Source organism: Podarcis filfolensis, assembly GCF_964270895.1.
Source record: "Podarcis filfolensis genome assembly, chromosome: 12".
NCBI classification, from domain to species: Eukaryota; Metazoa; Chordata; class Lepidosauria; order Squamata; family Lacertidae; genus Podarcis; species Podarcis filfolensis.
In genome coordinates, this window is record NC_139614.1 from 35,964,362 (window position 1) to 35,987,410 (window position 23,049).

The 23,049-nt window shown below is 41.2% G+C and overlaps 1 protein-coding gene across 14 annotated transcripts in view; it reads right to left on the reverse strand.

The window, feature by feature from the left end:
• NEBL (nebulette) overlaps positions 1-23,049 on the reverse strand; it is a 174,823-nt gene that overhangs the window by 35,290 nt on the left and 116,484 nt on the right. For 9 of the 14 annotated variants that reach the window (XM_083579368.1, XM_083579361.1, XM_083579371.1 and 6 more), the window contains 5 exons: positions 13,773-14,052; positions 13,613-13,684; positions 11,292-11,396; positions 9,107-9,217; positions 3,035-3,145 (listed from right to left, as the gene is read on the reverse strand). The exons of 4 other annotated variants lie outside the window; for them this stretch is intronic. In XM_083579368.1, coding sequence (XP_083435494.1) covers positions 3,035-3,145; positions 9,107-9,217; positions 11,292-11,396; positions 13,613-13,684; positions 13,773-13,841 — 468 coding nt within the window. In that variant the 5' untranslated portion in view covers positions 13,842-14,052. Of the gene's footprint in view, positions 1-3,034; positions 3,146-9,106; positions 9,218-11,291; positions 11,397-13,612; positions 13,685-13,772; positions 14,053-16,241; positions 16,322-23,049 lie in introns of all 14 variants that reach the window. One more of the 14 variants, XM_083579372.1, reaches the window with a different exon arrangement.

The following is a 23,049-nucleotide window of genomic DNA, read 5'->3' on the forward strand; positions in this document are numbered from 1 at the left end:
ACAATTGTTCTTCACTTCCATAATCTGAATGCCATAGTTTTAAGACTGCCTTTGAAAATAATTTCAGGTGGAATCTAGACATATATTTTAAAAATGCTGTGAAAATGCTTTTTTTAAAAAATGTTTTTTAAAAAAATATATTGAATTTGTCATTAGCTCACCATCGCCATCTAGTGTCATGTTTGTATAATGCACTTAAAATGTTATATTTGCAGCTGTATAGCTGAGTGCTCAGTGATGGTTTGCCATCTACTGATAAAACATAAGGGAAGCCCTTTTGAGGATATGAGGTTAGCTAACCAGATCTCCAGATCCTGCCACAACATTAGCAACACAATCCCATGCATATCTATTTAGGAGTGAGATTCACTGAGTTCCATGGGATTTGGATTTGCTCCTAGATGAGTATAAGATGACAGATTTAATATTCTACAACCAGAAAATTAATCACGTATTGCAGAACAAGCTTTCAGGTAAACATAGCATACCAACTAAAATAATTTTGTAACTATATTTCTTGGGGTCAGAAATGTAATTGCCATAATTTGGGGGATCATTTTGCTTGCTATAGATGTTAAGATCATTAAAATGTCCATCCCCTAAGTTATAAGCCTGGGAAATTTGACAGTATTTATTTTCCTATTATACAACTTCAGCCGACTGTGAAGCTCAGCGTGAATTCTGTTCAAGGTGGCATGAAGTCATGACGCACTAGACGATTTCAAACTGGGAGTGCAATGATATTTTTAGAGGATGACAGCCTTCATCTGTAAAAGGAAATTTCCCATTTCACACACTTAAGTATAAGTCTGAGCAAATAATCTTAAACTCGCCCTAATCCTATTAATTGTAAACTCTATGTGTAAAGGTTGGAATTAATTAGAGCAATGTAGGTAAATAAGCATTCTGCTCCTATACTGACACATAACACTCTGTTGGTAGATAAGAAAGGTTTTGTCCTGCCTACAATATGTCTACAATAGGTTTAATCTTCAAAACAAAGCTCATTGAAGCAAAAAAAATACACTCTAGGAGGGTGGATGCTTAATTTTTTTACATTCCAATGACAAACTTTCATATTCAGAGCTGAACATGCAGCCTCATGTGAATCAAAAATAACTTTATTTTTACAAAACTAGAAATCCCAAATTTAAACATTAAGTCAACTCTTCAAGAGTAAGAAAATTAACCAAGTAAGTAAATGAACCAAGTAAATGGAAAACAATAGGTATAAATTGGTATACCTGTTTCCCAGTGCATGACAGAGCTATGGAACTGGAAAAGCTGTAAAATTCTTTTTGTAAATAATCTGTTAATACTGATGCCTGTCACATAGCTGAAAATATTCACAATAAACAATAAACAAAATAAACAACTCACAATAAACAAAACTTTCTGTTTTGTTAAGTGCAAAAGCAGGTATCATGATTGCCTTTCATTTTGTTCTGATTTTATATTGACTCTATAAGCTGCAAAAATAATATTGGGGTTGAGGAAACATTATTAAATTTGGAGATTTCTTTTGTGTAACAAAGCCCACTATGATCTAAAGAACCACACATTTTTCCTTAATGCCACATGCCAAACAACCAAAGCCACACTATTTCACAAGCCATTTCTGGTGTAGTATAGGTGTAGTCAAAATGTTGGATGGAGTTCTAACATGTATTAAGAAGGTGATAATTTTGCTTTCACAATTTGGGGACCCCTTTCTACATCAGTCTTGCTTTTTCCCTCATAAGGTTGGTGCAGAATCATTTATTCCTATCTGAAAGGCAGTTCTGTGCTGCTGGTTAAAGATCATCAGTGGTCAAAGGCATGAAAGACAATCTGAGGGATGTAGGCAGCTCCCAGAATCCAGTTCGCTTTCCTGCCTTCATCAAAGTGGTTATGTTCATATCAAGCTCCCTTCTTTCCTCAGGCCTTTTCCCCCCTACTTCTAATACCAGCCAATCACCCATTCCCACCACCCTTCTGAGTAAGGGTGACTTCTGTTTCAGTGTATCTGAAGAAGTGTGCATGCACACAAAAGCTCATACCAATAACAAACTTAGTTGGTCTCTAAGATGCTACTGGAAGGATTTTTTTAATTTTGTTTCTTCTCTTTTTCTGTCTTCCTTTCCCGGTGCCACCCTTTGTGTGCAGCCACTTCCAGTTGTCCTGAGACATTGTTTTAGTTTTCTCCAGTCTTCCCCTCGGTCGCCATGAAGCCCTGTGAACTGAATGTCACTCACAGTCTTTCCATCCCTATCACTCCCTGCATCTTGCTAAAATAACAAACACGTTCACAAAAAACTACCCACAACACACAAATAACCTGCTTGTGTCTGTTCCATGGGTAGGCAAACTAAGGCCCGGGGGCCGGATCCAGCCCAATCACCCTCTCAATCCAGCCCACGGACGGTCCGGGAATCAGCGTGTTTTTTACATGAGTAGAATGCGTCATTTTATTTAAAATGCATCTCTGGGTTTTTTGTGGGGCATAGGAATTCATTCTTTTTCCCCCTTCAAAATATAGTCCGCCTCCCACCCCAAGGTCTGGGGGACAGTGGACTGGCCCCCTGCTGAAAAAGTTTGATGGCCCCTGGTCTATTTCAATGTCCTTGTCTCCCTCCCTCCCTCCTTAGCCTCTCTGCCCCTCTCCCATTTCTCTCTTAAGTCAGGGGACGCAGCCTCACATAGTGCGAGCGATCACAATTGATCCCTTTGAATCCTGAATGTGATGATGGGGCATGGTGTGGAGTCTCATGGAGAAGAGCAAATCTCTCATCCTTTCTTCCATGATTCCTATTCCTGTGTATCCCCAATATCTGTACCGGAGGAGCAAAGAGGTGCCCTGCTGCGCTAATGAATGCGCACTTGCACTAGGTTGGATCTCACTCACGGTTTTCATACAAAGCATTTTCTATAACTAGCAAATATTTCCCTTAAATCGTTGTATGATTAAATTCTCAAACCATGATTTCTCCAAAATATCAAAGCTACATTTCATTTCAAACATAGGAGCATCACAAATTAATAGAAGAATACTCACATTACTTTGGTGTTTACTGACTTCCATGGCATGCTTAACATCTGGAGGCTCCTTCATATGCGCATAACTTGATGTACCCTTTTCAGCATCATGTTTTTGCTTGTAGAGGACCTGTAAATGGTACATTTTATATGATATGTATCATGCAAGATATGAAGGAAGGTCAATCAGAGTTTCTTTTCTTGCACCATTTTTATTTTTTCCTGTCATGCCTTTACATAAACCTAAACTATGAAGATGCAAAGAACCAGACTCCCTCCGTCTCTCTCTCTCTCTATTATCAAAAATATCTCATAATGCTGAAGTGCTCATTTGCCTTGACAATTTGTGAAGAAGCAAACTATAATCTACATTTTACAATTAGGTATCAAAATGTGCGACAGAGTGATGTAGTCAAAGACTGCATGCTTATAGATAAAAGTAGACGTTTAAACCCAAGCCCACACCCAATATCCTGTCCATTGAACCAAGCTGACTGGTACTCACTGAATAAAAGAGATCAAAATTAGAATATTGAATTTTGCATTGAAAAAATGAAAAGCAAGGCAAAAAGCAATTCAACTGTCCTTTGAAATACCAGAATAAACTGTTGGGATACATTCAAGCCAGCTACCCCGTGGGAAGGATCCTGATTAGTTTTTATGTTTGGGTATTGCCCTTTGCTTTTACTTAGAAGTCACCACTGGAAGCATTTGTATCCTTAAGGTAGGATAGAAACCACAAACAAAAACTTCAAACCAAGAAGATACATTCCAAAATCTCTTCAGTCATCTTCACTGAACCCAATGCATGCAAAAGACTGCAGTGGGCTTTGGAAAGGGACCAAAGCAGGCAGATTGTTTGTTGCCCCAGGCAGAGTTGTCCCTATGTTGTTTTCTAATGTAACACTGAAATACTGTTAATAATTATTGCTAATTACTTCTAAATAGTTGAATTACAGGGTTAGAAAATAAACAAGTTGCTGTACTACTGCTCCCCCTTATCTTTCAGGAAGTGGGGAAGAGGAGAAACTTTCAGCTAATTAATATAGAAGGAAAATGAAACCATCACTAAGTTTTGAATGGCTGTATTTTTATTACTTTGGCAATTACATTTATCTATATATATATATATCTTTCATATATATCTTACATAGGGATGCAGGTGGCGCTGTGGGTTAAACCACAGAGCCTAGGACTTGCCAATCAGAAGGTGAGTGGTTCGAATCCCCGTGACGGGGTGAGCTCCCGTTGCTCGGTCCCTGCTCCTGCCAACCTAGCAGTTCGAAAGCACGTCAAAGTGCAAGTAGATAAATAGGTACCGCTCCAGCGGGAAGGTAAACAGTGTTTCCGTGCGCTGCTCTGGTTTGCCAGAAGCGGCTTAGTCATGCTGGCCACATGACCCGGAAGCTGTACACCGGCTCCCTCAGCCAATAAAGCGAGATGAGCGCCGCAACCCCAGAGTCGTCTGCGACTGGAACTAATGGTCAGGGGTCCCTTTACCTTTGCCTTTATATATCTTTCATAGAACTGGCTGCATATAAGAGATATCAGATACAATGAACTGAAATGGTCTCTCTCTCTCTCTCTCTCTCTCTCTCTCTGTGTGTGTGTGTGTGTGTGTGCAGGCACCAAAACACCACACCAGGTTAGACCCAAAGTTTTCCTCCTTCTGCTGGAAAAAGGGAAGCTTTGGATTCAAACCAACTAGGTTTCTATTCTTGGCAATACGGTCCTCAATCAAGAGGCATTTTACAAGGAGCTCTTGGAATACAGGCACTCAAGTGGTGTGTAACCTAATAGCAAAGATTGCAAGAAGATTTGAAAACATATTAGCCAAAGAAGGATTTGCAACTGGTAAAGATCAATGCAGATTAAAGCAAGCAAGTTTACAGCAGATCAGTAAAAGGAGGGTCTGATTTCTCACTTCACTACACAAAGATAATGCCCGAAAAAAACAAATGTGAGATTCTGAGCACCATCATTTTAAATATTGACTTTTTAAAATCTCCATACAGCAAAGGCTGTAGCTGTTTATTTTCAAAATAATGCACATCCGTAAGAGTCCCACAGTTTTGATATCAAAACTGCTGGGTCCACATAATTAATTTCAGACTTGGCCAAGGCCACTGTAAAGAATTTCATGGATGGGTGCAGCAAGATAAACAATACTATTGAGAAATTGCAAACAGAACTTACGATATTGCCAAGGAATGAGCTTTAATAGGATCTTATTCCTGAACTTTAATTTAGCACATAGCTCAAGAACTTCATAAAGTGGTTCAGATTCACCCCAATCTCATTTTGAATCCAAACTGAATGTAAATTGTGTCCAATCAGATTTACAGAGCCAACATTTATAGATATGAATATGTGCTTTTAATTAGTTGGTATGCCATAATATTTAATACATATTCAAGAAAGTTGAAAGTTCTGTTTATTCCAAAAATGGATTACACAGCTATACCACCACTCTTTCTTCAGTCTTGAATGTAGAACATAGGATTTCCACAATTCATCATTTTCAGAAACATTACTTCAAGCATATTTGCCAAGAGCTTGAAGAAATGTTAGCTATAAAGAAGAAAATTGAACAGTCTGTTGACATACTCTAATTTTCTATTTTCCTTGGGTCATTTTGTTTCCCCGATAAGGATCAAGCCTTGGAATTTTCTGTCAAAGTGATGGAATGTATGTGAATCAAAACTTTTGTCCTGGTTTTTTCCCCATCATTTCCTCATTCATTTATTTCAAGCAGTTTGTCTTTCATTGTGATATTTTTAAAATACTTTGAGAGCAGCAGGAAACCTGGAAATCCGTTTCCTTGTTTTCCAGAAAAACAAAGGACCTAACTATCTGTTAACTACCATATCACAATGCTCCAAAATATGATGTTATTTATTCTGATACTGTTTTGACAGTATACAGACATAACAGGCCAAAAAAAACCCCCAAAAACATAGAAAATGGGTGCCCAGTAATCCTCTTGAAGGAAGAAATGTTGGTTTGCAAAATCTCTTTTTCATATGCAAGTCAGCTAGAATCATTTCACAGCTATTTTGGTGCTCAGAAATTTGTTTACTTCTTCTAATGAATAAACAGTAATGCTAGTTAGGCTAATTGCTGATTAATCTCTTCAGTGCCACATTCGATGATCCCGTACATATCCTCATCCTCCTTGACCCCTCTGCTGTTTTGCTACAGCTGATTACCTTTTCTCTTCCTAATTATTTTTATAGGGAGAAGGTCTTCTGCTTTCTCTCAGCAATCTGTTTTTGGCTCTCTGCTATTATCTTTCCACATAGTCTATTAGGGTCAACTGAGTAGCGACTAAGCTGCTAAAATGTTAGCTAGACTCTTGGGAAGATTTGTAGCTAGTTGGCAGGCCATACTGAAACTGTATTTCTCAATCGTTCCTGGAGAAATGTGGCAAGTAGGCTGCAGCAGGGTTCTGTCCTGGGCCCAGTGTTGTGTTAACTTCTTAATAAAAGACTTGGGTAAAGGAAATGGGGTGAGGTGATCATCAAATTTGTAGATGTTGCCAAACTTGAGGGTACAGTCATACCTCATGTTACGTCGGCTTCATGTTATGCTCTTTCAGGTTACATCCCGCAAGTACCAGAAACGGCTACCTCCGGGTTTCACCGCTCACGCATGCGCAGAAGTGCAAAATGACGTCACACGCATACGCAGAAGCAGCAAATCGCAATCCGCGTGTGCGCAGATGCGCTGCTGCGGGTTCCGTTCCTTTCATGTTGCGGACAGGCCTCTGGAACGAATCCCATTCGCAACCAGAGGTACCACTGTACAGCTAATGGGTATGCACACTGGCCAAATAAGAGGCAAATTGGGGAGATCCATAAGTTTGTTTTCCTCCTTCAAAGTGCACTTTAAAAGAGGTACTTCTCTGTACTATTGTTGGTTGTTGTTGCTGGCAACCATCTGACTTGAGAGGCAATGGAGTGCATCTCCAGGGGTGAAGTCAAACAGTTGTGTTAGCAGCACCAAAGTAACCCCCCTTGGGTACAAGTCTGGGCAGCGTGTATGGAGGTCATGGCTTGCCCTACCCCTGGCTCTTGGTCACAAGCAACATTTTTTAAAAAACAAACATCAAATTAGGCACTGAGCAATATAATGTTCTTTCCATCTTCTGTGACAGTACTGTAAGTCATGGAGGACACTGGAGCCACAATAAATATAGAGGAAAGGCAAGGAAAGCAAGAGGGAGAAGAATATAAATATTATCATTTTATTCCCTCCAGCATATGTCAAACCTGTCTGTGCACGAACACTGCACTTTTGGAAGATGCGAGTCTAGATGAGGGTGGTTTGGGAAGGGACAAATCTCAGCTCTGCTGTAAAACCACCATCTCCCCTTTCATTTTCCTTGCAGGCATAGTTTTTGGGAAACCCGACAAGAGGAAATTATTCCACTTTCCCTGGCTTTTGCAGCAGAATGCAGTGATTTATGTTACAAATGGGAAATAAATGTGTCTGCAGGTTTTACATTTTCATGCTACATCTAATATATATTATGTATGTCCTGTTAAAAAAAGGATGTGTGTTTCAGAACAAATGTTTTAATAGCAGTTTCATTATTTAATTATTTAGGAATATGTTTTATATGAGGAACATCAACAAGACAGAGCTGCGCTAACAAACTTTATTTTAATCTTATAGTCAGTTTTTTATTGTATCTGTTCTGTTGTATCACTGAAGCGGGGGGGGTGTACTATGTAAAACTGTATGCTATGCTGTTTTGGAACAGGGCCAGAAAAGAAATGCATTGACAGCCAGATAAATTATGTTAATCTCATTTATAAATCAAACTAAGTATGTTATTTAAAAACATTCTGTAATTTACTGCTATCACAATAGAAAGCTCACTTAAACTCTTAACTCTTTGCAACCAGCAATTTTAAGAGACTGTATTGATTACAGATTTACCTGTTACTGCGCTGATCTAGATTGTTATAAGCTGTTTATTATACATCTGTTTCTCACAACCGTGATTGCAATTTCCTGTTTCCGCCTGCTTGTGGATACTTAAGGTGTACAAATCAAAGTCTATTTTTCGAATGTCTTCAGATTTCAAGCGGTATCGCTAACAGCGAATGTTTTTCTCCCTTGCAAAAATCATAGCTGCCTTTCTTAAAACAATTTATTCTAGACTGAGATTTTTAAGGTCACTCTTCCTGAATAACATACATATAATAAGGAATGAGTATGAAAAGTCTTGTTTATATTTTTAAAGAGAGTATGGTTGTTCCTTCTTGGCACCTCAAATCAGACAGCAGTGAGGTGGCTCATGTGAAATACACATCTTTGAACCCAAACAAACTGTATAATTTCCTTTTTCTGGGTTAGGTGCTCAAATGTGTGGAGTGGCAGCCTAGCTTCAAACATTAATTGTCCAGAACCACTTTGATCTGGCTTATGACGCAGGTTTGAGGCAGAAACTGCCTTGCTCACCCTGGCTGACTTAAACTTTATACCAGGAGATAGTCAGGAACGTGCAACCTTGCTGATTCTCCTGGATCTCTTATCAGCTTCCAGTACCATTGATCATGGTGGACCTTCTGGGTCTTCTGTCTAGATTGGGAACTGGAAGAATCAAAAACTGCAATGGTTTTGTTCCTATCTTAGTGGAAGAATCCAGAAAGTGATGCTAGAAAATGTTTACTCCACCCTGTGGTATGGGTGCAATGGGTGCCACTAAGTTCTATGCTGTGTCCTATGACATTTTACCATTGTCATAGAACTGCTGTTAGAGGCTGTTCAGAGAATTCCTGAAGTGGGAGTACTAGCCAGTCTTACCAGTTACTAACATTGCTGCAGACAGAACACTTCAGGGTGGATCATAGAGTAACTTGTACACTGGGACTCTGGGGAGGAGTAGGTCTTCTAGACACATTTATGGGAGGCATGGAAAGGAATGGATAGAATGATTGACAGCTAACAAGTGGAGGCAGAAGGCCCCAACAAGTACCCTAAAGGGGAGGTGCTTTCTTCCATGTGCATAGGCATGTGTACCAGCAGGAAATGGATCAGGCTGCTTAAATATACAGTATACTTATTTTTTTATAAAAATTACTTTGCTCTGAAGCTGCGTAACTTCTTTTGCGAACACGCTGTCAATTGTGGCTGGCATCTGCTGATAGATTGAGTTGGAGAGGTCTTTCTTTGCACCTGCTTTGTATTGTGCCTAGAAGGAAGAGAAATAATGCAGCAATTATTTCAAACAGATTGAAAAGACATTTAGGACGAAAGGTTCAACATTATGCCTTTTGACAACTGGATATAAAAATAGATTTTGCCCATCTCTGGTGACAAATCTTTATAGACATCTCTTTGAGATTCTGATTGCAGCATTAAAAGTTTTTGTCTATGGTAAGCAGTTATCTTCACAGAATTTGTGGCAGACCCACTTGAAAGAGTTAATGTAATAATATATATTTTTAAACCATATCTGCTCCCCTGGAGAGGCTCCCTTTTGTTTTCCAACTTCCATGACAGCCTCCACTCACCAACCCTGCTTCGTTTCTCTTTACTGACCCTCTACAGACCAACCCAACTGAAGAACTCTATGTGATATATCCTACATGTGTAAGCCCCATGTTGTCCACCAGAGTTTTGTTATCCTTGTTTTTGCTATATTAAATAAACATATTTTTAAAATAAATAAAAAGGGGAATGTAGGGGGATGTAGGTGAAAGCATTTATTTCACAGCCATTCAGAATTCTCAAACATGCACAAAGTCGGGAACATATTTTGATGTAAAACCTTTATGCAAAACCACACACTCTGCCCTGAATATTGCTGAATTTTGCCGTGTGTGTTCACTACAGTCCATAAATATTTCTTGCATTTCCAAAACAAATAATGTTGAAGTGTTTGACTTGCATCTGGAATCAGGAAGACCCAAAGAATATACACATAAAAATACAGAATGACACACATATTGAGTATCTATAAATAGATCAAAGCACCTAAGTATTATGACCTAGCGCCCAACAGATTTATACTTGGTACATCAATAACATGTTAAATAAATTAGAATTGCTAATTTTGTATCCATTTTACAGATTACTCTCTTACACAATCTAACAATTCCATTTTTCAGCCAAACTTGGATTCTAAAATAATTCTAGCATGTTACTTGAAATCATGCAATATCAATTTACACTAATGTGTTTTTGAATTAAGAGTCCTATAAAAGTGACAGTTTCCAGAGCAACAGCCATGTTAGTCTGTTGCAGCAATTAAAGACTTAACTACTTTATTGTGGAATAAACTTTTGTGGACACTGATCCATGTGCCTGGGAGGAGAGGGAGCAGTCTCAGTAATTCTGGGTAAGGGGAGGCATGGTGTGGTAGGTGGGACAGGCCAGATAAGCAGTTAGTGACAGTGCCATGTGCCAGCCCCTCCTCCAACCTGGGCGCTATGATTGTCCTATCAGCCAGCCCTTGGGTCTGCAGCTGCTGCTATTGACTGCCAAGTCAACTCTGAATAAGATCTTCCTCATCCATGATCTGATTGTGGATGAGGGGGCCGATCTGGTCTGTATCTCTGAGACCTGGGCGGGTGAGCAGGGTGGCACAGGCTATGTCCACCTGTATAGTCAATGCAGCATCAGGGAAGACTTGAAGGACGAGGGGAGGAGTTGCTGTGGCTCATAAAAATGTCATTGCTCTGTCAAGGCTCTCTGTCCAGTTGAGAGGGATCTAGAATGTGTGTTCCTGGCACTAAGCAATCTCAGTACAGATTAGGGATTCTGCTCGTTTACCTCCTACTTCACTGCCCAGCAGTCTGCCTACCTGAGCTGACAGAGCTAGTCTCAGAGGCAGTGTTGAGGACCCCCAAACTTCTGGGGGACTTCAACATCCATGCCGAGGCAATTGGCTCTGGGGTGGCTCAGGACTTCACGGCTACCATGACACCATGAGGCTGTCCCAACATGTGATCAGTCCAATGCAAGTGGCAGGCCACACTCTGAAGGCCAGTCGCCAATCTCCCCTTCTTGGGCAAGGTTCTTGAGTGGGTGGTTGCAGACCAGATCCAGGCACTCTTGGAGGAAACTGCCCTGTATATCAGGAGAGAAGCAGGAATATGTATTCCTGTTAATTTTCCTCAGTGGCTTTTGATACCATCGACCATAGTATCTTTCCAGAGCTTGCTGTCTGAGCTGGGAGTGGGTGGAAGTGCTGGAACTGTAAATATTGCCACTCTGGGACTGTACATATTGCCAAACAATTTCCCAAATATTCTGTGCCTTACCTCAGAAATAAAGGCAGAGATGTTTTTCACATGCTTTAGCTGAGGGGTGTCAGGAACAAATATGCACTGGCCTTTAGATTTTTCATATGCTCCTTTATAATGGACCTGTAAATGAAGAATAGGATTGGAAAGGAGAAGCAGAAAATAATATATTAGCATGTGCATGTATAAACTGTGTATAAACTGTCGGCCAGTGTTGAACCTTGCTGTAGTGCAAGACAAGCAAGCAAGGTCTCACTGGGGGGCCAGGGTGCAGATTCCAACCAAGCAGATACCGAACCCACACTTGGGTTTGCTGTGGTCAATCCTCCCCCTCAACCCCTTATGGGGAGCCCCTATACTATGTTGATCCTGACCAATGCCATTTCCACCCTCATACGATGTTCTTCCGCCTATGAATTTCACTGAGGAAAGGTAGAAAAAGCCCCAACCAAGTGCTTATCAGGTTGACAGAGAAAAATTCATTTCCGGCCCAAAATTGCTCAGTGAAGGCTCTAACCCAAGGGTGGGCGTGCCAGAACCTCTCAAACAAAATGGCTGTGAGATCCAGGGAAAGCAGCCTTATATAGACTTTCCCCTCCTCTCTTCAGCAAGGGCTCATGGGAAAGCTTTTTCCCATGAGCCCATCACACAGAGAATAAACTGGGTAAAATCTTGCCCCAGTATTTTGCTGCAATCTATGGGCCACAGCGCTGCCGGGCAAAGGCATCCCATGCTTTTAGCTTCTATGTACCTCATTCAGAAAAGGAAACACAAAGCTTGAATCAGTGCTAGGAACTGGACATCAGAAAGATGTAAAGTGGCTAGATGAGGACACTTAAACATTTCAGTTATCATCACTGTGCTCATAATGGCAGAAATCCAACAGACTTCCATTAAGCCAGTGAAAAGAGCTTTAGAAATCAATGATCTAGAGAAGAAGGTTCTTCGTGGATATCCACTGTGGATCTGACAAGTTTCAATTTTGTGTATGTGATAAAAGCAGCAACACCACCCAGATTAAGGCACAATCCTGTTAAAGTTAAGCACAATTAAGTCTTGTTGCTTTGAACAGAAGACAGTTAAGCAAGTGACCAACCATGCCACTGAAATTAGTGGGTCTCAAGGAAAAACTAATACTATGGCCATGATACAGCCATAGTTAAGAATTTTCATATGTTCAAGATGGCTTCAGTATATTGTCTCAAGGCAGTTCAATATTGTTATCACCCTTTCACAGATGGTCGCGCTGAACCTGAGAGATTATGGTATGGCCAATGGCTACCTCAGTGGAATCACAGTTGTGCTGACATTTATTTATTTAGTGAAATATCTTAACTCTGCCTTTCTTTCAAAGAGAAATCCAGAGCAGCTAATAAAATTTAAACACATATACAGTGGTACCTCGGGTTAAGTACTTAATTCATTCTGGAGGTCCATTCTTAACCTGAAACTGTTCTTAACCTGAAGCACCACTTTAGCTAATGGGGCCTCCTGCTGCTGCCGTGCCGCCACTGCACAATTTTTGTTCTCATCCTGAAGCAAAGCTCTTAACCTGAAGCACTATTTCTGGGTTAGCGGAGTCTGTAACCTGAAGCGTATGTAACCTGAAGCGTATGTAACCCAAGGTACCACTGTACAACATCAGAAAAAAAAATTAAAACAATCAAAACCAAAGGTATAAAAAACAGCAACAAGGACCTCCAATAATAATAAAAAATGCAACGCCCCAAAGGTCTTCTTAAAGAACCATATACTGTCCAAATGGCACAGACCATGCAATGAAGAAGCCAGTCATGTCTCCCTAGGGAGGTTTTTCGGGGGCTCAAGTGACATGACAAAGATGAGTTCTCTATCTCAAACCCACCAAAAGAATGCCTGAAGCCAAGACTCATTTGCTCTGAAATTCACCAGCTCCATCTGAGCAATGATGTCCCAGAAAACAACATTCAGAGTTGTTGTGAAAAGGAGTCACTTATTGCTCAAATTCAGCCTTCATGATGCCACTTTAAAGCCAACTTCTAAAAAATTTGGGCTCCACATTATTTAAAACCCCATCAGAATTTGTTAATGTAGTCTGAATAAGCTTCTACTGACAACTTAGAAACGTTGGAACACTTTGCAAAGAAAAGGGAAAATTGAAAATGGGAAAAGCCAGTTTCACAATGCCGTTTTAAAGGAAAACCGCTAACCCTTTCACAAATATGCATACATATTTTTCAGGAACAAATTGGTCCGTTTATACTTAGAGCCTTGGATGCGTGCTTTTAAAATCTTGTCTAGCTGAAACATGACCAAAAATTTAATAAGGAATTAACACACTACTAAGAACCTTTACTTACGTCACTTATCATTTCAGTGCACCTTCTGGCAAGCTCCATGTTTCTATCCTCAATAACAGGCTTAAGGAACACCTATAGAAGAAAGAAGGCATGCCAAAAATGAGTACAAATCACATAATGAATTCCCTAGCACTTTACAGAATGTATCAGAACCACCCACCTTTGCCTCAGAGTTCTCATCCTCCTCCTCACTTCCATTCTCCCTAGATTCTTGAAACGGCATTCTCATTTCTTCCGTTCAGTTAGAAAAATGGCAAAGATCAGTAAGGTAAAATAGCTTGCACTCTACAACTTGTTGAATGCCTATACTGGTCTGCTTCTACGGCGAGCTTAACGTCCCCATGGTTTTTCCCTTATTTAGGCAGTACTTCAAGGGTCTTATCTGAACAATTCAGCATGAGTGGAGTGAAAGGCGTCACAAATGTCCTTGCTAGAGTGACCTAAAAACAAAAACAAAAAAAGAGTTAAAACTTCCTTGCAACCAAGCTTAAAATATCTAAAACTGCACTTGAGAATATTGAGCTTTAAACAAAAGCCTGCCCCTTAATTTTGTAAAATTGGCAGGATTACAAAATTCTCAGGAGTGTGTATATGAACATACTCAAGTGCTAGTTGTGCACATGCGAATCCAAGTACACACTTGCAACAACACCTCAAAAATACAATGTTATAGGTTTGAGGGAGGACGCCCCAAACCCTAGAAATGAATAAACTGTATGATTTTTATTATTTGGGGTATTGGAGTATTTGGAGTATAATTTGGAGCCAGTGGCTCATCTGGGATAGTGATGTTAGTATTACAAAAGGTATTGATGGCCCAATCTAAGAGGAATCTTGGGCCTGGGCAGACAGAGGTTGCCAAGGTGGGGGAGGTGACAGGAAAGAGTGTCTTTAGCAAGGTGTGATGGGAAGAAGAAGGGAGAACAAAGGGAGGTATCTATCTTGGGCAATCTGCCTGCAGTCTGGCTGGGAGAGGTACTTTGGGCTGCTGTGCTTCACTGCTGTGGGGAACAAGCCCCTCTTGAGATAACTATGCTGTAAGATCTGGACACCCTCCATCTAAATTCAGGTGTAAATACGTTCTTGTTTTTAAATCGTATTTCTTAAAGCTACAACATCCTCTGCCACACCTTCAATTTTCCAAAGGAACACAGACCCTGATTGAGGGCCAAGACCCCAGGAATCCCATGCACAGCTCAGCAGGGATCAGAGACCATTGACCAACTATGTCAAACCCCCACTGCTAATTACAAGACTGTCTTGTATACAAACAGCAAACATAGCTTTCTGCTATTCCTACAGATTTCCCAGAAAGCTGTATAGTTCAAATACCGGGAGAGGGGGGTGTAGTTGTACAGTAAACCTACATTACATTTTGAAACATTTTCCCGAAAAGACTCGTTGTCATTTTCAATGAAGGCAACCTGGTTTACTTAACAGGTGAAAGTTACAATATGGTAAAAGCATACTAAAAACCTTCTAAAATATACTGCGAAGAATTTTTAAAAAGCAGTTCTACAGAATGACTTTGATCGTACAATAATACTGCATTGGGATAGCAGCCAGGGCAGCATTTACAGTACCCTCTGTTGGTGTTGTGGACTAAGTGCCTAAGTGCTGAGCTAGAAATACTCTGTAGCTTGTCCTACTTTCCCTGCTATCCCTTTCCCATACATGAACTTGCTGAAGGTTCATTTTCCTGTGTTTACTTATCTGGGGTTGTTCTTGCTTTCTAGACGCACTGAATATATCATTCCAAGAGGACACAGAGTACTCATCTGTGTGCTCATGTTCTTGACACACCTTCCCAGAGCCTATCAAGGTGGCTATGTGCCCTACTTTATAGAGGACAGTACTCTGTTTGAAGGGCAGACAGAATACAAGGAATACCCTGTTGGAAGGGATGCTTGGGTCCAAGTCAAGTAGAACCAAATGAAGGGAATGCAAAGTTAAAGTGTTGGCCCAGGATCTAGGAAACATCACTTTCAGGTTTTTTTGTTTCTCATTATTCCAGCCTGAAAGTCTAGAATAATTTCTGCAACAGCTTGTGATTTATTTTTTTTAAGTCCTCATAAAAACTCTTTTAAACGTTTTGATATGCATTTTTTCCAAATATTCACACTTTTGCAAAGCAATGTTTTTTAGTATAATGCATTTTTGCATGTTATTTTCAACTATGCATTTTTAAATGAGCTCTTTACCATACTATTTGCATTTTTAATATACATTACTATGTATTATGGAGAACTGGAGTGGAAATTTTGAACGATGGCTATGGTTAAGTCTGCATATTATTTTGAAAACTGCAAATTAGGTAAGTTTCTCCTCCATTCCCAGATAGAAGGGCCCAATGGTACTATCAGTAGGTATGGGTATTCCAGGTTCTGCGAGTACTTGGCTGCCTAGGCAGATGACTACAATTCTACAGCTCATCACATTCGAGCACAGTTCTGAGACCAGCAGTTCTTGTCCTAACATCCTTTCTCCACCAGTGCTGCTCCCCCGAAATTGCCTTGCCCAGCTATTACTCTCCTGGTGAGACCTCCAAGGCTACAAGTAAACTTATTGAGAGAAAAATGGCTGGGGGAGGCTGTTTCAAGGACACGTTTGGCACCGCACTCTTTCCTACCTTTCACTGTAAATCTCCTCCACATGGCTTTATAGGCTGTCAGCACAATCCACGTGCTAACACATAGGCTGACCCTAACCCTGGAGAGAAACGAGGATGTCGTTCCAGAGAACTGACATAAAATGAATTGAAAATGTAATGGCTAGCAATAATTAGGTAAAGGGAAGTTAGGCTCCCTACGAAGAACGCTACCCAACAAGGAAACATGGTTACCTTGACAACAGGGAGATGGTGATAAATATGGCTCTTTCTTGCAACCTCCTGAAAAACATAATTCTGCCTACACATTGTCAAATATCTATTTTACAGTTGCCATACTACATTCCAACACATGCAGCTGCAGCAGCTCTGAGAGTACAGTTAGCATATTTTAGGATCTAAATGACAATTTAATGCCGGTAAAAAAAAAGGTTGTATACCCAGCAGTATATATATATATATATATATATATATATATATATATATATGTGTGTGTGTGTGTGTGTGTGTGTATGTATATATATATATATATATATATATATATATATATATATATATATATATTCATTTGCTACGTAGAATGCTTTGCTTTGCAGGCACTCCTTGATCAAACCATATGAAACTTTAGGTTTCACAATTCATCGGGAGGGGCAGAGTTATGAACACTTAAATGGAAACAGGCTTTTGTGCTGCATAGTTCAGGAACACACAGTGTAAGCTCAAGAGATAATATGCATCAAAATTTCCAAATTAAACCTGAAACTAGGCAGACCAAGTGGTCGGACGCAGTATAAGGCAGCTTCCTCTGCTCCCGAGTTCCTGTTGGGAACTTGCATCTCTATGAAGCCTTGGGACTATCCGCCCAGTGTCTCATGAAGCATCACACTGTAGATGTCTTACAGTACTTCAGTTTCAAAAATGGAATTGGGGCTACAAACTCCAGACTCCTGCCCTAGGGCTTTATCCATGCAAGCTGCTGACACAGCCCATTCACTGTCCCACTTCCGTGAAGAAGCACACAAGGCTTTGGATTGTCACCCTTCATGGGAGCAGAGCTCCGATTGGCTGGAGGGTTAGCATGCTTTTGCCTTCATCCTGAATGGGATCTAAATCATGAATTTTCATTGATTAAATTGGCTGTTTTGGTCATAAAGGAACTTTGGTAGAAGAGCCAGCACAAATATGGCTTTTCAAAATGGCCTTCAGCTCCTATTTTTTCTAAGGGTAAAAGGTTAAAGGGTAAAGGACCCCTGGATGGTTAAGTCCAGTCAAAGGTGACTATGGGGTGTGGCGCTCATCTCGCTTTCAGGCCAAGGGAACCAGCACTTGCCTGGTGGTTGGCTGTGCCTATTTTGTGATAGGCTGCCATAATGCAAAGTGAAGATTATGAATGGTCTGAGGCCGAGAACATCTCTGAACAAGGTAACACGCTTGGTGACCCTCCATCACCTATTTACTACTGCATGAAATTGACATATATCTGGTTACTTAGTAATGGGAGATATAAAATGTAGACACTGAATGCAACAGATCAAAGAGAGAGGGGGGAAGCCTCAAAATGGCACTACCTGTCTTTTTCCTTTCCCCACCCTCCCTCTCTCTTTCTCATGACAACCTAGGAGCAATCTAAGGACATCTGCCAAGACTGGTACAGTAGGCTACCAAAACCAGCCAAAGAACCCAATGGTTTTAAGCTGTTCTACTACTGCTTTCCATACTGCTTCAGAGATGCCGCCAGTTTTGAGAGCCCTGGACAAGGAACCCTGTGTGCCACCTCCAGGGCTGTCTTAAGCATATGCGGTGCCGGGGTGCAAAGATCCACCCGGTGGGCCCCCCCCCCAGGTTGCCTAGTCCCAGACACGGAGAGCGGAGCCAGCTGGCCGCCTTAGCATCTCGCTGGCTCGGTCACCCCCAAACTCACGCCACAGAAGAAGAGCCCACCGCAGCACTCCGACCGACGGACGGGCTCTTCCTCGGACTCAACTCTCGGGCCCCAGACTCTTGGCCTGGCACCCCTAAGAGCCCGGCGCCCCGCACCCCTAGTGCCTATGGATAAGACGGCCTTGGTCACCTTTGTGCTGGTCCACCTCCTTGCCACCTTCACTGTATTGGCCACCCTGCTCTTCTCTATTACTCCTGCCACTGCTACCACCCCTGGTGCTTGCTTTTTTGGGGTGGCTGAATGGTTAAGGCCCCTGTATTTTTAATTCTCCAAAATGCTGGTAGGCCAGATGTGAATCCTAAGGCATTTCTGTGGAAACAATGGAGTGTGGGTGGCTGCAGATGGCCCAGCACATAACTTCATTTTCTAGTGCACGTAGTGACTTGCTGGTGCCCAATCATTTTGGGCATCATTTCACTTTAGAGTCACTTTTTTGCTGTAGACACAGACAACTTTCTCACTTAAAGAAGGAGAGCTTGCACATCTTCAGAGTACTGGACATACGTTGCACTGAAGACGTATTGGAAGAGACAGTGAGTTGACTTTCTTATGGGGAAAGCAAGTTTAAAGCTAAATGTGCTTTAGGCAGTTTAGGTGGCAGGGGACTCTTTAAATAATTTAGGGATCCGTCATGGTTTGCTCTGGTGTGGATCTGTCATGGTATCTCATGACTGGGCAGCTGTTTGTTTAGTGGAGGGATAAGACAAGTTTATAATAAGGGACTTGTTCTCTGCCAGATAATGTCAAAGATTCCCCATGGGCATCTTTTTGAATTTTCTGCATCTGTAATGCATATGGAGAACATACATTAACTTTTAATTTCATGGCCCTTTTGGCCCTAGGTGCATGTGTATAGTTTCATAGGTCTGGAAAAGCAAGCTCTAGCCCACAACAGTGATTGCCACAATAACTCTGTTAATCTTCAAGGTGCCACAAGTTATATTTCCTGCAACAAGTCAATATGGCGACACCTTCAGAAGCTGTCTTGAATATTATCTACCACCATATATTATAACATATTAAGCAAATTAATATGTGCGCAAGCAACACAATAACATTTAGTGTAACGTGCAGCTAGTTTAATAATTCAAGCATTTACCGTACATTTTACCCCTGGAGGAAAGTGTTTCTATCTCTCTAACAGCAGCTGAGTGTCAGCCTTCACTCTTAAACATGCCAGGAGTTTTTTTAGTTGTTTTAAAAATAAACTGGTCCTGTGGGGAAATCACTAGAGAAAGAGTTTTAATAGGGCAACCTAATCAAGATATATTTGGGGTCTTTGTACATTTTATTAATTGGGGTTCCATACCCTACCGCTGTGGGTTAAACCACAGAGCCTAGGGCTTGCTGATCAGAAGGTCGGCGGTTCGAATCCCCGCGACAGGGTGAGCTCCCGTTGCTCGGTCCCAGCTCCTGCCAACCTAGCAGTTCGAAAGAACGTCAATGTGCAAGTAGATAAATAGGTACCGCTCCGGTGGGAAGGTAAACGGCGTTTCTGTGCGCTGCTCTGGTTCGCCAGAAGCGGCTTAGTCATGCTGGCCACATGACCCAGAAGCTGTACGCCTGCTCTCTTGGCCAATAAAGCGAGATGAGTGCCGCAACCCCAGAGTCGGCCACGACTGGACCTAATTGTCAGGGGCCCCTTTACCTTTACCCTACCATCTGAACATCTGCTCCAGTGCTCGGTAGAACTTGGCAGCTACAAGACAGAGCAGTCAGGACTCAATAAGAACTAGAATTAGCCTTGGAACCCCATTTCTTATCTGGACACATACAGTGCATAGATAAAATACCTGGCACCTGCAAGACGTGTGCTCTGCAACTGAGTTATGGGCCTGTGCAGAGAGCTTTTCCTCCTTTCATATAGCAGCCATGACATCGGTGGAGGAGAATGTGATTCATTTCTTAATTTTCCTGAGATACTAGCCTATAGGGGCTGCTGTCTTCTGCTCTTGGCACTTGGTCCTTTTTCAGCTGTGAAAGATAGGAAAGTGGACTAGGTATGTCAAAACTAAAGAGACTACAACCATAATCTTAGAGTGGTGGTGATGCACTAGGAGGGCTCTGCATAAATGGTTATTTCATTCAGCCATAACCTGGGTGAATCATCCTATGAAGCAGCGAATTCTGAATGAACCATATGGAAGTACCCTTAGGTGCTATCTAAAATGAACAGCTCAATGAGCGACATTTTCAAAGTGTAATTAGCTTAAGATAGTTTTATGTGATTTTAAAAAATGTGCATTTATTCCAAACCTTTGACCTACTATTTCAAACTACAGGTAAGTTGGTTACTGCATTAAAACACAATGTGTTAACAAGCAAATTAAATTTAAAATGTGTGGAAGGTGGCAGATCTATTATTGACCTGCTGCAAGATAAAATACCAGTTATTTTGCTTTTTATAAGCTTTCATTTGGGGTTGCGACTTTCTTGCTTTAATTTACAGAACACTCTTTCTACTTGTGATGCACTGCTGTTTACAGCTGTCGATGCTTTTGAAAGCATCTGGGTTGATAAGTACAAATATGAAGCTATACAATTCTCTGCATATGCTTAATTTCTAGCTTGCGTTTGGTGACATTAGCTGTGGAGTGGTTTAAATTACTAACATAGTGAAGCAGGATTATTGCATGTTAGATTTAAAAGTGTGTTAGGAAATGAAATAAGGCTCCATGTTGGGAAAGGTATGTATAAATAAGATTTGACGTTTCCCTCTTCTGCCTCCTGGCAAAGCCTCATGCCATTTTGATTTACAGATTATTATCTCTGGGGTTTTGATGAGACTTAAAAGTCGCCTCTCATGCTCTAGAAAAATCCACAAAGCTCATTGGTACAGATTCAAACCAGCCCCTGGCGCTAGATAGTATTTTTTTTTAACAGAAAGGCAGACTCTGGCTGCCTATGAGATCATCAGAAAGATAAAAGCCTAAAATCTCATCCAAGTTATGCCCTTGGCCCTCCTGGAAATTAACTTTCTGGTGACAGCCTGAATATGTAAACCTTAATAAATAAGCTATTGGTTTGAAAAAAAGAATCTGTCCTACTTCATCTTGTCACTTGCAGCCTATATTGGATTGCATTTTTGTGTCACCTTATCTGTTCCCCCTTATTCCTTTTCTTACTGCCACAAGTTCATATTCATGCTATGCTTATCTTCGTCCATTCCTGCCATTCTCAGCGACTGGAACAGTCTGTCTTTCACTCAGTGCAGATGCCGTTCCTCCTTCTAAAAACCTTGCTCCAATCTACCACAGGCTCTGGCTACAGTCAGATCATTCGTTTATTTTTAAAAACTCAAATTTCTATTGCATTACTGTACAGAAGTCTCTTAATGTTACAAATAATAGACCAAAAGAAAAAGCCAAACACCATGGCCTTAGATGAGACTATAAAATTATTTTATAGTTCACAAAGTTCACAAAGACATGTAGCCATGAAGTTGCCCAATAATGTAGATCTACTCACAGTGTGCTCAACTCTGGCGGGCAAAGACATGAGGAATGAGAGGGGGAACAAACAAGACACAACAACTTTCTGGGATTAAAATTTGGTCACAACTTTATTGATTAATGGCGTAGATAAGCTTTGGCTTAGGCATTGGGCATGTATCCATTATCATCCTGCAGAGGGAAGGCTGAGGACTGGACAGGGCTATACCTGCCACCTCAAGATGCAGGTCAACTAAGCTGGGCCTCCCCTTGCCACTACTCGAAGTTCTATGGCCCTACTGCTCCCCACGTGGCTTCAGGGCAGAAACTTCCAATCAGACCCCTTTACCGGGGAACCCTGAGATCAAACCTGCTTGAGGTCAGGGTAATGCACTAAATCACCCCAGACGCAGAACTGGACTAAGGATTCCACCCAATGCCTTATCCGCTGAAAGTTGTGGTGATTGCTATGAGGAAAAACCCCAAACAGGCCCGGCCCCAAAGACAGTGACTACCTTAAACCACAGCAAGGTTTTTTTTTTACTGGTGTCTAAAGAATAACATGTAGGGTGGACAAGTGGGTTGCTCTTCTGTTGACTCAGCTGAGGATCCGCAGCACAGCCAGCTTTTATTCCCTGGCAGCGGATCGTAGTGAAGACTTGCTCCCTCCAGTCTGCTGCCAAAGCTCTACCCACCCAAGGCCCTGAATAGGTGAAAATTCAAATTGTTCCCTTGGCAGGCTATCCCAGGAGCCATCGTGGCTGGCCACACAGCAGCCCAGTGATTGGCCGTGAGGGCAAAGGGAGGGGTGTCCACGATGGGCGACAACCAGAGGCATCCCAAACTGGATAAGCACTACCTGTCAAACCACTTGTCTATTCATCACAGTACTGACTACTCTGTCAGGGGGAAAGGTGGGATATAAATATTATAGCACTCTGCAACACTCTGCAAGTGGCATTCCAATATCTCAAACAAAGAAAGGTCTCTCTCATCACCTGCTACCTGATTTTTTAAACTAGACAAGCCAGGGATTAAACCTTGAATGCAAAGAATGTGCTCTGTGTGCACAAACATGTTTAGGGCTTTGTTAGCCAAACATTTTAGAGGAACTTAATATCATTTAAAATGCCTCATGCAACATAAAACTTATAAAAGATGTTATTTCTAAAAGCAAAATAATTATGCGGTACTATCTCTACCCAAAACAGTAGCTATGATATCTGGATAATTATGAGAACTTTCGCCGTCTTATAAAATCCATCATATGAAAACTGGAAACCATAGAATCTAAGTGCATGACATCATGAAAAGGATCAGCAAGGTGAAGGCATGTGTAATGTCTGCTTCAGTATTATTTCATGTCTCATCCTAGCCCTACCACTTACAAATCAGACAGGGTCAGGAAGTAACAGATTAATGCTTTTTTCCATCAAATTGCAAAACACTTTATGCT